General features: G+C 35.8%; 1 protein-coding gene across 17 annotated transcripts in view; it reads left to right on the top strand.

The window, feature by feature from the left end:
• The window catches only part of Phf14 (PHD finger protein 14), a 192,432-nt gene that overhangs the window by 136,570 nt on the left and 37,651 nt on the right, over nt 1–18,211 (top strand). For 10 of the 17 annotated variants that reach the window (XR_001785183.2, XM_006505197.4, XM_030255656.1 and 7 more), the window contains one exon: nt 3,533–3,650. Coding sequence is in view for 11 of the 17 variants with exons in the window: in XM_006505197.4 (XP_006505260.1) it covers nt 3,533–3,650 (118 nt within the window). In the remaining 6 variants the exon portion in view is untranslated. Of the gene's footprint in view, nt 1–170; nt 3,652–18,211 lie in introns of those variants that run through there. The other 7 variants (XR_003956263.1, XR_003956261.1, XR_003956260.1 and 4 more) reach the window with 6 other exon arrangements.

Genomic DNA, 18,211 nt, shown 5'->3' on the forward strand with positions numbered 1-18,211 from the left:
AGAACCACTGTTCTAGCACCTTGACTACTTTGTGTAGGCATAAGAGAAAATTTTAAGTTAGATATGTTTGCTTATTTCCACATTGTCAGTAGTCACTCGACACTGAGTTTAATGCTTGTTATGTGGATCATAGCACACAGGAAGATCAATCATTTTCTCTTCTTCTCTAGGGTGCTGTACTTAATCATAACGCTAAGTAAGTATTTTAATAAAAATCGAGCTGTGCTTATTTAGTCTCTACATCTTCCTGAATCAACGTAGAGTGCTCCTCTGTCCTTTGTATTTGTATCAATATTAATGTAGTATGTAGGAAGTTGAACTTGATAGGTACTTGGTTGGTCAGACTTTGTTCACATTAAAAATTGGCTTTGTTTGATCTCACTATACTACAAATTTTAGAATTCTCTGTAGTCTAATGTGCACAATATTTATTAAATATTTTAAATATACTTCTTCAGTCATCAAGTTTAGTTTTTATTTATAGACATGTTCTTCATATGCTAAATTTATATTTTCTTCATGGTTAAGGTATTGCCTTTTTACTATGATGTGCTATTGGTATAATAATGTTTTTCTTACATCAACATTTGTTTCGTTTAATAAAGTGTTGTGTTAATATCACAGTACTTTTGTGGGTCAGTGACTTCTTTTGAAAATTTAAACATTTTATTCATTTGTTTTAACAAACTAAGTGTGTTATTGTATTTGTACAATTAAAATGTTTCCAAGTACTTATTAGAAATAGAAACTAAGGAAAATTAATCAGTAAGTGTTTTTACCCTATTGTACTTTTCAGAGTATAGCCTCATATAAGACTTAGTTTTTGAGTTTTAAAAGCATTTAAAAGTTTTTCTATATAGCCAAAATTTACTGGTTACTAAGTTTTGATACAATTTTCACAGTTGTGTGTGTACATAGGATATACAATCTACTATTTTAATCTTCTATACTCTTATGTTTTTAAGAAATTTAATAGTATCTCATAAATTTGTCAGTAGGCCTAGTTAACACAGATTTTTCAAATTCTGCTAGATTTTACCTCTGCCATTTAGGATATAATTGTTAGTAGTACCTTCAGTTATGATTTGGTTTCAATTTAACAGATTTAATGCAAATTTTCTACATGAAAATAACTTGTAAAATCCTTTGAATATCTTATATTTATTGTTTACTTGGCAAACATTGACTTCAAATGGGGTATTATTCTGTAATTTTCTTTCTCTCTCTTGAATTTTGGTGGTTGCTAGAGTAGAGACCACCACTTTATGCTATTTAAACTTGGACTTGCAGCCTTTACTTACTGGGAGTAAGCGAGGACCTTATAGAACTATCCTAACACCCCAATTGTCTGCCAGCATGAGAAAGACGTCCTGAAATGTATCCTGATGAAGGTGTCAGGAAGAATTAGGTCAACTCCTAAGAGCAAATGCTTCACAGCTTCTTCTGAAAGTGCTCCCAATACCAGAACAGGTATTGGATCATTTAAACATTTTAATGTACTTTTAGATGCCTCATTTTAAACACTGTCAATTTGCATAGCCTTAATAGTTTTGGTGACCTAATTTCTGCATACAGAAGTTCTGTAAGAAAATTATGGTTGTAAAAATATACTGATACTATTAGGAAGCAATGGCTGGTAGTTTTTAAGGAAGTAGGAACCCTGAAGACCTGGAAAAATTGAACATAAAAATGTCAGACAAAATAGTAGATGAATAGTATTTTAACTACAGAAACTTGCCACAGAGATGTAGCTCCAGCTGTCATTTAGCCTGATGATCCTAATGTAAAAAATGCAGAGAAAAAATGTATTTTATATATTCCCCCTGATGAACCAAATAATGGTATTCTTTATAACATTTCCGTGAAGGATTAGTGACATATTATATAGTCCCTGTACTTAGATCAGTGTTCCTCTGTGACTCCAAACATTCTGATCAACGTAGAAGCAGTCTTGATTAAAAGGTTTTTGTATCCCAGGATTTAGTATTTTAGTTACTGAAAGGTAAATTAGTTCAACTGAGAAAGGAAGACCCAGAGTATTAATTCTGTGGTCTTGCTATCCTTATTTTACATTTGATATTAACTACATAATCTTATTTTTAAATCCCAGAGAAACAGTTATTTGAACATTTAAAATTTTAATATATTTTTGGATCAGTGGAATAATATATGGCATTTGTCAGTTTCATTTTATTCACTCCTGCAACTGGGATTACAGTAAATGCACAATTCAAGTTCATTTTTTGAATCTCAGAGTTTTGAAAAAATATTCATTCACTTATTTCATTGACAAGAACCTTATAATTATAGAGTAATGATGAGTAAGTCATAGTAGATAACTATCTCACACTTCCATGTGCCTGCATGACTTGACTCTGGAATTCTGAAATATTCCTTGACAGGCTAGGTTTTTGTAGCATAGTAAGAAATTTTGACTAAAAATATAGATAATTGTTTTCTTTATTGTGATCATTTTTTAAGTTACTTTTCTTTGGACATATGCATGAGAATAATTCCTTTCTGTATTTCCCAATGTTTACTGAATAGGAATTTTGTGTTGTACTCAAGCAACCTGCTTAATAAATTCCTTCCTTGGTGTTTTAATTGACTTTTTATGCTCTAAACCGTGAGAAATCAGTAATAACGAGAATTTGATTGGTTAAAAAGTACTCCTCTGTAATTAAAAGTACAAAGAAAATCAGAAATAAAACCCATTTTGTAAGATGTATACATCTTGATACTAGTTGCTCAATTTTGGACTTCTGATTTCAGTTGTTGCAAAATTCATTTTTAAAACACTGAAATAATACAGATTTTTCTTCATTGTCAGCAGGATGAGATTGTCTGAAGCGAAGAATAGGTATGGTAGTTTTCTTAGATTGTGTACTTCATATGAGGCAAGACACTATCAAAACATCTGCTGAGTGCTAAGTATCCTCAGAAGTACTTGAAACACCAAGTACATGGCAGAACTTGACAAAAACTAGTGAGAGTAATATCCAATCCTTGAAGTGGCTGCTTGCATATTTAAATATTCTGTTACTTAACATAAAAAGATTATATCTGCTGTAGATTGTGTTAGCATGCTATAAATGTTAGAAAGTTCATTTGCAGTATACTTTAACCTGAAAAAAATACAAAAATGAAGTATAAATTGTATGGCAGAAATTACAGCTTAGATTTCTGTGAACTGTCTACTGGATAAATGATTAATTCTATTTGTTCAAAATTGAATTTTGATTGCTAATTTTTGCACATATGCTTACATATATATTCATTCATTCATATTTTAACATTTATATACTCTGAACTTTTTTATCAGAATGTTGTTCCTTTCTAATTGTATTGTTTCAATTTTTTCATCTATAATATTTATTTAAGATTTAGATCATTATGATAAATGTTAATTTCAGAATCTCCTGAGCAAAGGTTAGAGTTATATGTTAAAGTCGCTATGTAACACTGTGTTCTTTTGTCTTTGAAATGAGTAGTTTCAACATTCAGATCCACTCTGACTCTGCTTGCCCTGCAGGTGTGATGAATGCAGGCTGTGCTACCATTTTGGCTGTTTAGATCCTCCTTTGAAAAAGTCTCCTAAACAAACAGGCTATGGATGGATATGTCAGGAATGTGACTCTTCATCTTCTAAGGTAAGGGATGAAAGGCTTGAAGAAAACAAATCAGTTCCTTTCATCTTGACAGGTTTTTTTTTAATATTACAACATTCTTTCTGACATTAAGAATGAAGAAGAAAATTATATTAGATGACTTAAATTTCCTCCATGTAAAGCATTTAGCTATTTTGTATGTCCTCTGCATTTCTCTAGCATATTAACTATTGTTATAATAGGACAACATCTCTCTGCTAATTTAGTACTTTGAGGCCGTAGCAGGGAACAATTTGGTTCACTTACATTGTTATTCAATAGTAAGAGTTTGGGTATTTCCTACAAATTTAGCACTAAAGAATAGGTACATAATATTAAGTGACAAACACACTTAATGTTTTTACAATTAGTGAGTAATTTAATATACTTATTCCATGGGTATAAATAGTAAATGTTCTGTAATTGAGGAGTCTCTCTGAAGATATAATCACAGCTCTGTATGAAAACCTAGCAATGATTTCCCAACATCCTACATTTATAGACAGAACCAACAAATATCAGAAGGCTTCTGTGCACACATTCCCTCTGTTCCTCAGTTTCGTTCCAGTGTTCCGTCTCAGTAATGCCCTGTAATATAAAATGGTACTAAGAGGATCACAGATTGAATTACATTCATATTGTGAATTCATTTCCCATATTTCTTTGTTAATAGTTATTGGCAGTTCCTTAGTTTTTTTAACTTTCATACATACCAATTTTTAATAAACATAGGACATTTATTTTTAAAATGCAGTTTCCTAATTTTTTGAGGTATGCACCTCCAATGAGAATATCACAGGTACAGGGACTAAGATGGCTTGGTAGGTAAAGTGCATACTGTGCAGGTAAGCATGAGGACGTAAGCACAGATCACCAGCATCTACACAAAAGCCTGGTGTTGTAATCTGTATCTGTAATCCTAGCACTGGAGGGGCAGACACTGGCAGATCTCTGGAGTGGCTGACCAGTGAGTCCAGCCAAAATAGTTCTGGATTTAGTAAGAGAGCCTGAGTGGTAGGGGAAGATACACGGCATCTGCCTCTGGCCCTGTCATGTACAGACATAGTTAAGTGCAACCACGTAAAAGTATGGTATAAACTAGACTGAGTATTGTGTTCTTAAAACGTATTTCTTAGGCCTTCCTGGGTTATCTTTGATGGAAATCTCAACAACTGTCTCAACTTGCATACCCAAAGTAAAACAAACTTGTCTGACACCGTTAAGTGAATAGACACATGTCCTTTAAAGTGGCTTCTTTTCCAGATCATGTACTCACACACTGTACTGCAGATTGAAGTGTGCTGGCTACTCTTGTTACTTTTCCATCTTTTATCCTTCTTCAACTTCCTTTTTTGAAAAGATCTGTTGAGTTTCCATGACAGGTTTGTCTACCACAAGATGAGTTAAGCAGGGAGAATTCTCTTTGATTCTCTTTTCCTTTTTCATTCTAGTGTGCTATACTTTTGAAAAGTAATAAACTGTTAACTTTTATTCATAGAAAATTTATCTAAATTTCTTAAGTTAGATTTTCTGGACCCACATGCACATTACATACCAGCTGAAGCAATGGGTGTTTCTTGATGATCATTTAGAACAGAATTGCTTTAGTAGAAGGAATACAATTTCATAATGGATTTATTTTGTATGATTTTTTTTTGCAATGAGAAATTAAAATTCTATAACTGATGTATTAAAAAGAAAATATCAATGTATTTATTTTCAAGCAAATAGTTTTGACATTTGTGCCTCTTTGGGAACTTGATACAGCAGTTTCCCCAAGGAGTATCTTGCTACAATACATTAAACAAGCACATTTAATTGAACCTAGTAATATGGGAGATTGAATGTCTAGATTTTATGTATTGTGAAGATTTATGAAAAATATTAAAATGATCTATGTTTAAAAGTTCTTTAAATTTGAAGCTTATAACTGACCCATAAAAAGGACTTTTTTATACTTTATTCATTTGACCTCTGGGATTTTATATGACATACAGGTTGGATTATAGGTTTCTGAATTTAGCATTGCTGAAAGAGAAATAATTTTCATGTAAAATACCACTTCCTGTCCTGATGTAGTAGTATTGGCACTTACCACTGTGATAGTAGTTTATTGAAATGCTCTTCACTAATCTTTTCTGAGTTTTGATTTAAGCTCTTGTTTAAGATATGTAAGAATAAGAGGAAAAGAAAGGGAAGGAAGGGAAGGGGAGGGGAGGGGAGGGGAGGGGAGGGAAGGGAAAGGAAAGGAAAGGAAAGGAAAGGAAAGGAAAGGAAAGGAAAGGAAAGGAAAGGAAAGGAAAGGAAAGGAAAAAGGAAGGAAGAAGGAAAGGAAAGGAAAGGAAAGGCTTTTTGTACTGTTCTGTGCATGATATTCTGTACAGAAAGAATCTCTGATGGAATGTAGATTTGCTAAGTCTACTTGTTTATTTATTGACTGCATTGGTATTTTTCGTGTATGCACGTCTGTATGAGGGTGTTAGACTCCCCAGAAATGGAGTTAAAAAACAGTTGTGAACTGCCATGCAGGTGCTGAGAATTAAACCTGGGGCCTCTGTCTAGAAGAGCAGCCAATACCATCTCTCTAGCCCCTTGCTAAAGGTCTAAACATTTAATCTATCATGTATTATTCTCTCTAACTACTCCAGGTAGTTTGTTTTTAACGTATACTTTGGACTTCCTGCTTGCTAGTGAGTAGTTAAGCCTACAAGCTTCCTATTGATGGGCCTTTTGATGCTAAGCATGTTTGTAGTTCTTATAACATTTTCCCCACGGGGAGGGAGTTGGGAATGTATAAGTCTTTTCACCTTGTAGTTTTTAGTTGAGTATTGTACTTTGGGGCTGCTAGTAATGTATCATTTATGTTTCAAAATTTTAGCCAGTGTTGAAGTTAAAAAGAATTATCTAGGTAATCTACAAGAGTCTAAAGACAGTCTGAGCTACATAGCAAGACTGCATTTATCAAAATAGACCAACAATAACAACGGCTATTGTATATTGTTACTTATGTTCTGAACTAATTAATAGAAAAACGGCCTACTTTAGGACATTATATGCTTCATTTTCCTAGGAATTCTTTATTAAATAATAATTTTATCAAAATATTTTCTATGGTTATTCTTTTACAGTACAACTGGAATCAGTACTGATCTGATTGGCTCAGTAATCTACAGTTTATACATGATCATATAATATAATTAGACATATGTTTCACCAAGTCATACCTAGAAATATTATTGTTTCAGATAAAATTTGTCAGTGTTTATGATACACCTTTTTGATATATTTCTTTACAAAATACAAAATAGTTGAAATATTTTAATATAGATATTCCTAAAGTACTCTAAAATAATTTGCAGAATTAAAATTACTTTTCAAAATATGCTTATTACAAATTTGAAAAAGCTAAGCCATTTTCTAACTTTGGTGATGTGGGCCTGATGAGATTCTGTACCATGCTGTGAATGCCACATGTGACAAGAAACTAAATCAGAACTGAGAACATTAGAAAAGTGCAGTGGGGTACCCTAGATGGAAATGCCTTTGAAAAGTTGCCAGCATCCTTCTGCCCTTCGTTCTGAAATAGCATTTTATAGTTTTACTTATTTTCATTTTATGGTAGAGTTTACATATTTAAAATTTGAGCATTAATGCAAAAGGATGTTTTATACTAGTTTTCAAAAAGCCAGTGAAGAACTCTTTAAGCTCCTAACATGGCATATGACATACTGATGCTTACTGTGCTCACAAATCATGTGGAATAGATGGTTAGCCTGGTGGAAGTCAATTAGCATATTGTAAATTGTGAAAGTGGCAGCCTAGCTGGTGTCATTTATATTCTTGCTTTAAATGCCAGTGGAAGATTTCAGGTATTTTAGTTAAGATATGGGTAATTTGTTTACTCTAGTTTATTAAATGTATAATTTAAGTAATTTAGCATCACACCAACCTGTCTGTGACTTTTCTTTCACAACTTGTTGAACCTTAAGGTTATATCCTCTTGGCTATCAGATCATTTTTTAGTTTTTGTGTTTTGCTTTTTTCCCTCCCATTTTGGGGGGTATTTCAGCTAATGCCATCCCTGTTGGGTCCTGAGCCCTCTTGCTTTCCTGGAGTCTGAGACAATGTGTTGGCTACCCCCAGTTCCCCGTTCCCCTTCCCCCATTACTACACACTTCTGTTCAATTTCCTGACCGTCCGTGCATCTCCCCAATCTTCTCCCAAACCTGCCCCCACTTCTTTTCCCTCTTCCCCTCCTCTCTTCCTCACAAGTCCCTCCCACCCTCTACCTCCTGTGGTTATTTGGTTTCTAAGGGCTCAAATTTCACGACAGTGCTGTGATCTTCAATGAGTGCTCCTGTTCTATAAGGTTGAGCTTGTTTTGTAGCAGCGGTTGAGATTTAGAATTGATGACCTGTCTGATATAAGAGATGTTTTTATAAAGCAATATCAATGTAAAACACAATTTCCTGCAAACATAACAAATAGAGTTTCCTGTTTCTTTTGGAGTTTTATGTTAGATAGTTGAGATCATGTGTAACGTTCCTTGTAGAAAAACATCCATTTCTTCCTAGAATTAAAAGGCAACAATAGGTATCATTACACAATAAACAAATTTAAACCAGGGCATTTCTGGTTCTCTTAACAACTAAAATTACATATTACCCTATGCTGTATTTTACATAAGGAATAATGTATATTTCCAGTTAAATATAAAATGGTGGTCCTATGGATTACACAGCAGGTCAAAATTTCAACAATGGCTTTATCAGGCCTAATAGGAATAATAAGAAAATATCTAAGTGATATGAACATTAGAGGAAACGTACAAATCATTTTTTAACTGAAAATATTCTTGAGTAACAGGAGAACATTTCTGATACTTTAAAGACATTGTTTCCTTCTAATTTATTAAACTGTTAGTTAAAAATTGAAATGAGAAGATAAAATAAATTAAATTTTAAAATAATACCAGCCAAAGATATACTTAAGGCAATTAATTTATCAGGCCAGTGAGATAGCTCATTGCATAAAGGCACTTGGTGTGCAAGCCTGACGAAGTAGACTCTATCCTTCAAGTCTAAACCCAGACACTGTGTGAATCTGTAATCTGAGTGCCCCTACAGTCAGGTGTGAGGTAGAAAAAGGGAAATGGCTTGGAAACTCACAGGCCATTAGCCAGTAGGATGCAATGAAGCAAGAATTGCAAAAGAGACCTCCCTAAGGAAGCAAATGAGAGACTATTCCTGAGAGGTAACCTCTGACTTCCACACTGACTTTGACAGGAGCCTCGTGGTGTGTGTGTGTGTGTGTGTGTGTGTGTGTGTGTGTGTGCACAGTGCGTGTATGCGTGCATATGTGTGCATGTATGTGCACACACACATAATATTAAGCAAAAACAGTTTTTTGAAAGATAACCTGAGTTCATTTTGTCATAGTATCTAATGGGTTTTGTTTGCTTGCCTGTTTATTTAGGAGACAGGGTCTCACTATAGCACTATCTTCAGGCCTTTCTACATAGGTTAGCATTGCCTAGCAAGAGCTGATCTTACAGGACTGTGCCACTGTGCCCTTGGTGAAATCAGAATAGGAAATCCTGTTCTAGTATATTAGAGTAGAAAGTAACAGTAGAAAGAAGATAACTATGTAGAAGTAAATATATTTGCAGATTATTTGTTCATTTGAACTATAAAACTAGGAAGTAATAATTCAAAACCCCAAGAATATTTAAAATAATAAGTATTATAAAAAATTCTGCTTTAAAGACACATTTTTCTGTTTTTCTCTTTGTTTTTTTGCTTGTTGTTCATTTTGACTCCACTTTTCAGAATAAAGTTGGATTCAGTAAAGAAAATTTCATAAAGCCATTCACAGTGTTACATTCTGGTAATGTTCATACTTGAGAGTGTAAAATTGGAGGAATGTGTACAAGGTCAAGGCCAACCTGGGGTTGTACCACTAAACAATCAAAACAAGATACAAATATATTTCCTGTATAAGAGTAAGATCATGGTGGGATATTCACAATGTTATAAAGAAGGAAATCAATTTACTGCAATTATAGAAGCTGGTTACTTACTGCCTTTCTACTCATGTTTTAGTTCTATATCCTCTTACGTGCACTTTTCAAAATTTTAGTTTTATCAGTTTGTTATACAACAAATGTCCTTAAGATAATTGTATACACAATATACAAGTTTCCATGTTTTCTTTTTAAATCTTATTTTTAATTATGTTTGTATGTGTGCTTGGGGGTGGGGTGGGTGGTTGACTGGTAATGTGTGTGTGAATACAGATGCCTGCAGAGGCCAGAAGCAGACACTGAATTCCTTGAGCTGGTGGTGGTAAGCCACTCAGTGTTGTTCCTGGTTGGTAAACTGCCAGGAAAGTTTCCCCAGGAATTTGTTTTGGAATTTGTTCCAAAAGGCATCCTGGCAGTAGTGATACCAAAGAGTCACAGCACACAACAGCTCCCCTCCCCACCCCGCACAAGAGATTTATTGACGGAGGGGGAAACCAGAAGGGTGGCTGCCTCTGCTCACGGTAGAAGCAGCAGAGAATAGGGAGAACACAGGGTTTACATAGGGTTTCTTGGGGATGGGGAGGAGCTTTCCAGGGTGGCCTGGGATTGAGGGACTATGTGGTCTGATTGTTGGGGTAAACTCAAGGAGTTGTGGGGTATTTTTTTTTTAACTTGCAGGTCAGGGACTGGCCATTGGTGCTGGGAATGGATGTTATAGCCTTTAGAATACAATTGACATTTAAGGCCTTTAGAGAAGCCTGAGGGTAGAGTGGGTATGAAATGGAAGTTACAGCTGTTTGGGGGTTTGTTGTTGTTGTTTGTTGTTATTTGGGGATTTTTGTTTGGTTGATTGGTTTTGGTTTTGGTTTTGCCAGGCTGCTGTAGTGTCTTGTGTGCCTTGAGGATTTACAAAGTTTTCAAAGGTAGTTAGAACAAATAGCCAACATTCTGCTTATCAAATACACAGACACACACACACATACACATACTCAGGATGGATAGGTATCATATAACAAGTTGCGAGTACAGGTATTAAACTTCATCGTATTTTGTTAATGTAATTAGGCAGTTGCAAGAGCCTACAGCAGCAAACTGTTCCTTAATAACTCAAGTTTAATATTCACCATGTCTCTTTTGCCACTCCTTTAAATACAGTTCATTTTGTTGCACTCTAAGACAGGTAAAGAATTTGAATAAAACAGGTTTTCCAGGAGGGGAGAGTGCTGTGTAGCCAGGCACAGTGGTCCACACCTCTAATCTCAGCACTCAGGAGAATGAAGCAAGCTGGGAGTGTGAGGCCAACCTGGTTTCCAGAGTAAGTTCCAGTCTAGCAAGGACTACATAGTGAGACCCTGTCTTAGAAAGAAAAAGAGGGACATGGGGAGGGAGAGATGGAGGGACAGAGAGAGAGATGTCTTTCCATCTCTGTCCTTGTTTTTATATCAGGAAAAATGCCACTTCATTTTTCCCCATTCTTAAGGTTCAGTTCCCATCAACAAGGTGTATTCCTTTTTCTGTCATTTTTCAAAGATCACTTGTCACACTCCAGTTCGGAAAATCCAGGACAGGAAGGAAGGTGAAAAAGAGCCACCTGTCTTTCTCTCCTCTTCCTCTCCTCTCCTCCTTCTGTTTCATTCTTTTCCCTATCTCTCACTTTCTCTCGTCTATGCTTTGGTATCCCCACTACACAATGCCTTATTGGGATATTTGTCCATGTGTGTTGCGATAATAAAAATACTTTGAGCAAGTTAATTCATAAAGAAAATAAATTTTCTTGGCTGTCAGAGTCCTAGCAATGGCATTGCCTCAGCTCTGGTAGAGGAGTCGCATGGTAGATGACATCATAGAGGCAGAGACTCTCTGGAAGGGAAATCTATAAAGAGAGCAGAAGGTGAAGACTTACTCTTTTGTAGCAATCTTTTCATTAGGATTAGGCAGGATCAGAATGCCATCCCCTGCTTTTGGAAACAGTGCTGTTAATGGCCTAAAGACCTTAAACTATAATTATACTGATATCCTAACACTACCAAGCATTCAGCCCAACCCTTAGATGAGAAAAATCATGTCCAAACCGTAGCCTGCAGCTTAAATCCTGGTTTCTCTACAATCCTTAGGACTAACCTGAGTTCCTAGCCTGCTTCTTTTGTGAGGCCGTTCATCTTGGTATTCAGCAGGATTTTCTCAGAGCTGGCATCGTTTATGCCCCAGTCATCTGTACTAACTAGACTGAAAACTCTTACATCAGGGTTTTTCCTATCCTCTCAAAGACAAAGGGCCAGGTGTTAAACATATCTTTTATATTTTAGCTGTCTACTTCTCCACACCTAGCCTGATTCCTGCTTAGCTACTTTTGAATTTATTTTTAAAGCATTATTCTGGAAAAGGGAGTGTAAGTAATACGGGTCCTGTGTCCTGAATTGTGCTTTATAGGCCTTAGGCTATTTATTGATGCACAAAAGTTGCCGGGTGTATAAATCTGTGCCAGCCATGACCCAAATATGCAGAAAAGATAAAAGAGAAGAAAATACCTATTCAGCAAATATAAGAATCATGTATTTTTAGAAATAGTTTTGTTCTACCTAGTATATTCAGCATGTCTGTTAATATATAACTTGATTATAACAAATATTTTTAAAACAGAAATTCAGTTTAATTTTAAAATCTTTAGTTCTGAAGTACAGAATATCTGGTTTGCCTAAAAGTGTTTAGTGAATCTGGCAGAAGAAACACGTGTTCTGCACAACATTGTAGTGGAAGCTGTAGCCCACAAGTGTTTGTAGAGGAAGCTGTAGCCCACGAGTGTTTGTAGAGGAAGCTGTAGCCCACGAGTGTTTGAGTATTTACTTTGTCTTTGTGGACATGCTCGCGCTTTCACATAATTTATTGGATAAAAATTTTACATGTTATTCATATGCTGTGCTAAATCTTCTCTTGTGTGTTAGAAATTAATAACTATATATAACTCTTGATGCTAAAAGTTACACTTTTGTATATCTGTGAAATATTATCTAGCATTCATAGTTTTCTTCAAATGGTATATTATCCACACTTTGTTTTTAATTCTTGGATCTGAAAACAGTACCTCTTGTCCCTCAGTCCCTGATGAACTATATTTGTATCTTCTAGTTGGATGCAAGACTAAACCTCCTATCCCAGTTTGTATCCATATGTAGGTAACCTGAATCCCATAAAAAAAAGATTTCTTGAGAAATTCTTTTAAATTTAGAAAGGAACAATCCACCAATGAACCAGTTAATGTCTAATTTGTTTAGAATCTGATATTGCATATCAGTAATTGTTCTTTTCATTGTCTGTGCCTGTAGGTGCTTGTGTATGTAAAAGGTTTTTTTTTTGGTGAATTTATGCATGTGAATATAAATGTACATGTGTAGAAGCCAGAGACAGCCTCAGATGTCCATTCCTGGGGATTCCTGTACCTTTTTTTGAGGCAGTCTGTCATTTGGCTTGGAGATTGTCAAGCAAACTAGGCTACTTGAATCAAGCTGCGTTCCCTGTCTCCATTCCCTGGCAGGGATTGCAAGTCCTGCAGCCTTTTAAAATGATAGTTATTTAATATATTTTGTTATGTGGGGGAGGGGAAACATGGTTAATTTTTTTCTTTTTAGAACAAAAAAGGGACAGAAACTACTTAATTAGTTTTACTGGTACTTACGTGGTTTAAAAAATTAGAAGAATATTAATATAGTCCAAATGCTTTAATTTTTTTTTTACTGATAAGGAAAATTAGCTTAGAGATTCGTGGTAACCACAAGCTTACACCGCTTGTTAAAGACAGAGCCATGTCTAAGTCAGTGTTGGCCAGTTTAGTGACTTTATTAGTTGAGTTTATGTTACTTGATAAATCCAGTGATTAATAGGGAGTCTGTGATAAGTTATAGACATGTGGGATCATTTTGCGAAATTCACACTACAGAAGGAAACACAGCAACATCAGATGGAGTACCACAAAGTTAAGTAAATCCTGACAAAAACAGAAAAAATTCTTAATTCCCGTATTCTATGAGAGTAGATGTCCAACACTGTGATTTGTTACCAAAGAGAAACTCACCTCTAAGTTCACTTGGTGACCCCTCTGCTGTCTCATCTTGGTTTTATTTGGTATCACTTAGTTTAGTTTTGTTTGGGGTTTTTGAAATAGGGTCTCATACAGCCACGGATGCCTCAAATTGGTTATGTAACCAAAGAGGCTTTGAATTGCTAATTCTCCTGTGCCTTCCAAGTGTCGAGCTTACAGGTATGTAACACTGAGAGTTGAGGTGACAAAGTGTTTCCTGAACAGTTATTCTTTCTGATAGGCTTAGATATGCCAGCTAGTCAGTATGTGTTCAGTCTCAGAACCCAGTTGTTGAAAAAATTGGGTAAGAAAGCAAGTGAGGTCATCTCTCTGCCTCAGTGGTCAGCCTAAAATGAAGACAGCAAGTGATGTCTACTTAGTCAAGCTCCTTTGATGGCCGTTTAGAGTCTGGGAGGTGGAGTGGGGATGAGAGCTACACTGAGTACTATCTAGGCTCTGTCTGACTACACTTGAGCATAAGAACAATTAATAAATGTTTTTCATTGAGATTAAGGTTGAAGTATATATAGATGAATTGTTTAATACTTCGGCAGCACTGAGAATGGTGGTCCCTGTGCGTGGACCCTTTTCCTTGTCCTTCGAAGGCTATTTAAATTTACTTAAATACGGTGACTTAACTGCCATTATTGCAAATGCTCTTTGTCTTTTTTTTTTCCTATTGTAACTCAAACTTTGTTAACGAGTAACAATTTTCTGTGTTGGCAATGTTAAATGTAACCTTAGCTTTCAATTCATTGCTGCAGTTATGTTTCCAGAGCCTGCTTTAGGAGATAAACCCATTGCAAATGAAGACAGCATTCATTTTCCTTCTACCTCGGGCCACACAAAATTGATTGGGGTAATAAAATGACAGCACCTTGTAATATACTGAAGGCTCTTTAATTCGAAAACCAGTTCCAGCCTGATTCCGAGCTTGTTTAAAGCTAATTTATGGCTTACATAATTTTCAGCTGGCTGACCAAGGTAAAGGATGATGCATGAAAATTGATAAAGAATTAACTTATGATACATTCAGATGTGTCTTGTTAAAGTCAGATGGCTTTAAAAACAGAAGGCGGAGAGAGGAGACAGAAATACAGAAATAGTAAGCAGGGTTTTTTTTGCTGTGGGTAACACTATTAACAGTAGTTTAATTTCTCCTCATGTTCTATCAAAACTAACTTACTCTTTTCTTTGTAAAATCAATTCTATTTTGCGTTTTTTCGTATTTTAAAGACATTTTGTATTTTTCATGACATTAAGGACAATTTGATAAGGTTGGATACCATCACAGTCCTTACAACTTTGACAGTGCCCAGTGTATATGGCAAGTCTATATGACAGTGCCCAGTGTATATGGCAAGTCTATATGACAGGGCCCAGTCTATATGGCAAGTCTATATGACAGGGCCCAGTCTATATGGCAAGTCTATATGACAGGGCCCAGTCTATATGGCAAGTCTATATGACAGGGCCCAGTCTATATGGCAAGTCTATATGACAGACAGGGCCCAGTCTATATGACAAGTCTATATGACTGGGCCCAGTCTATATGGCAAGTCTATATGACAGACAGTGCCCAGTCTATATGGCAAGTCTATATGACAGACAGTGCCCAGTGTATATGGCAAGGTAGTGGAGAGGCTGCTTGGGAGGTTATTCAGGCAGGGGTTTGCAAAATGAGTGTCTTTCTCAGATGTAAGCTGAAAGGATTTTGACTTCCTCATGTACCTGAACTGAGAAGGAGGTTTCAGCCTTTCTGACTCTGTAGGCTATTTCATCTTAGTATATTATATTTAAGCATTTTAACTCATAAATTATATATCTTCCCTAGTAAAGTGCTCTGTATTATGAATGAGGCCAAGTTTTCAAAACTGTTGTCAGAATTCCAAACTGGGGACTAGACAGTGTAAGTAATTTACATGGTTATTATGTTTTACCTTCATAAAAGACAGTGAAAGATTGGCATGGTTATTTTGTTTGTTTTGTTTGTTCTTGTCATCTTGCCATTTCCTATCATCGTCACACCCTAAGCACTATAAACTGAGTGTAGTAACTCATGCCTATAGTTTCAAGACTCAGACGCTGAACCGAAGCAGGCAGGTTCCTGTGAGTCCCACTTCCGTGGGTGCCACAGACTGAGGCCAGCACGAAACCACGCCTAGCCGTGCAACTTCAGAGAAGACTGTTCCCTTAAGAAATGTAGGAGGGGATCTTGGGGAAAAACTGTTAAGCATCACTGACATAAATAGCCTTGATCTTGGCCATTTCTTTAATATTGCCTTATTTAATATTTCCTCAGTGTTAGGTGTTAAACTGTTTTGTGTTCTGTACAGCATGCACTGTGGAATAATTAACAAGTAAATAATAGATTCATTTTTTTCTATCATCTGCTGTTTTGTTTTAATCAGGATTATTGTCCATACATTCTATGACAGCTAATTTCCACTGTGATGAATCAGTTTATAACACTTTAATGTTATGATAATGTGAAAGGGTTCTACATTTACTGTAAACCCTATGTAGGATTGTGGAATTTGATCTCTTCCTTGAGTGGCAGTTATGCAACAGTGCCGTGATGCTGGGCGGCAAGTTCCTAGCAGCTGCCACTCGGCCATATCTGTGTGGGCCACAGATGATCTCCAGGGCGCTGTGCTTTTGAACTTCCTTGTGTTCAGTAGACTTGCTGAGTGCTGCAGTTTTTCACTACGGTATGTTTCCTTTGACGATGAATTTATTAATCTCTTAGTCAGAGAGCCAAAGAAAGACTATAATCCACAAGTACCAGGTAAGGTTTCAGATCACTTTGTAATCATTGAAAACTGTGCATTGTATCAACTCTTTGACACATGCATTCATTAAGTCCAAGCCTCTATAAGCTTCCTTACATAGTACTTTGTGGACCTTTGAAATGATAGGAACGTGGCCCTTACCAATGGCCTTGCAGGTTCTGTGGTTTGATTTCATGTATGTTGTGGAGTATAATCTGCGACTGACCCTATCCACAGACATAACTTACCACCTTTATTATCTTGATGTTAAAACATTTCATTTTAGTTTCAGCTTAGTATCCAGGAAAAACTTATGTTAATACCGTTAAGTCTTAATAAGAATAGCTTTTAATGCAGCAAAGCTGCCTTAGGCTTCCAGCGAAGCCTGAGCTGGCCACATCCTTGCCATGGAAGGCACTCTGCTCTTTGAGTGAGCAGTCTGATGCAGGGTGAGTAGTGGACTACAGGTGTGATCCAGACCAGTGTTTGTGAGATTTGTTTTTAATTTTACTTCTTTCTAACACGATTTGAAATTCTATGACTTAAGTAGACTTAGAACTCAAGCAACCCATCTAGGCACAAATAAATGATTGCTATTTTCCCTTTGTAATTTATATATTTTGAGAAAGATATTTCTAAAACAAAGTTTTCTTTTACCTTCAGACCAAGTTTTAAAGTTTCATAAAAGTGAAGCCTCTATTGAAACTCTTTACTGTCTTCAGGGAAAAGAGAATATATACAGTAGTAAATGCATAGAAAAAAACTGTAGAAAAAATTCCAAATATCTTCTACTTTCACAGAAGCGGACTGGCTGGAGTAACCTAAAAATTCCTTCAAACATTGAACTGAGTTTTTTTTTTTTTAAGTTAAAGATTTAGTAACTACAAAGAAATAAGATTAAGATAATTTTGGCATTGTTATTAAGATCTATATTTTCATTTGAACTCTCCCCTTAAGAATGCCCACTTGTCAGTGTACACTCATGTCTTTCTTGAGCCATTTTGAGGAGAGTTGACACATGACTTGGTGTCCTTTACAGGTTGTAAGAGGATTAATTCTTAAGCTCTACTCATGAATAACCTTACATGTGACCCCATGAAAGAACAAGATCAAGTTAGCACACATAAGTGAACTAATTGTCACAGTCTGGTCAATTCCCTATTGAAATAAAGACAAATAGAAATCATTTGTATTTGGATTCAACCCAAACTTAAAGGACTTTGAAAAGTTGGATTGTATTTAAACAATGAATCATTTTCATACTAATCCTAAAGTATTGGTAATTTTAAATGTTAAGAAATAAATAGATAGTGTGCCAAGAATTTATGTCTGTCTTTGAAGAACTGAGGATGACAAGACAGGAAGTATGGCAGGTAACAGATGTCTCTAGGATACTACCTACTGCAAATGATTGTAGAACAGGGGGATACTTGGCAAGTTTTCCCATGGGGTATGGGTTAGCTCAGGGTTTCCAGCCATGCACTGACGCGTTGCTGTGAGAAGGAGGTCACAGAAGCGCACCTGTCTGTACATGGATGGATGGTATATAAACACATGACATGTACCATTCTCGTCCTTGCTGTGTTCAGCTTTATTCTATCCTGTTCTATGTCTCCTTTAGACATTCACAACTTACTAAATCCACATGTTTGTCAAGGCTAGGATTGCTGGCTATTTGAGTGCAATCCAGACTGAC

The sequence above is a fragment of the Mus musculus genome, chromosome 6 (assembly GCF_000001635.26).
Source record: "Mus musculus strain C57BL/6J chromosome 6, GRCm38.p6 C57BL/6J".
Taxonomy (NCBI): domain Eukaryota; kingdom Metazoa; phylum Chordata; class Mammalia; order Rodentia; family Muridae; genus Mus; species Mus musculus.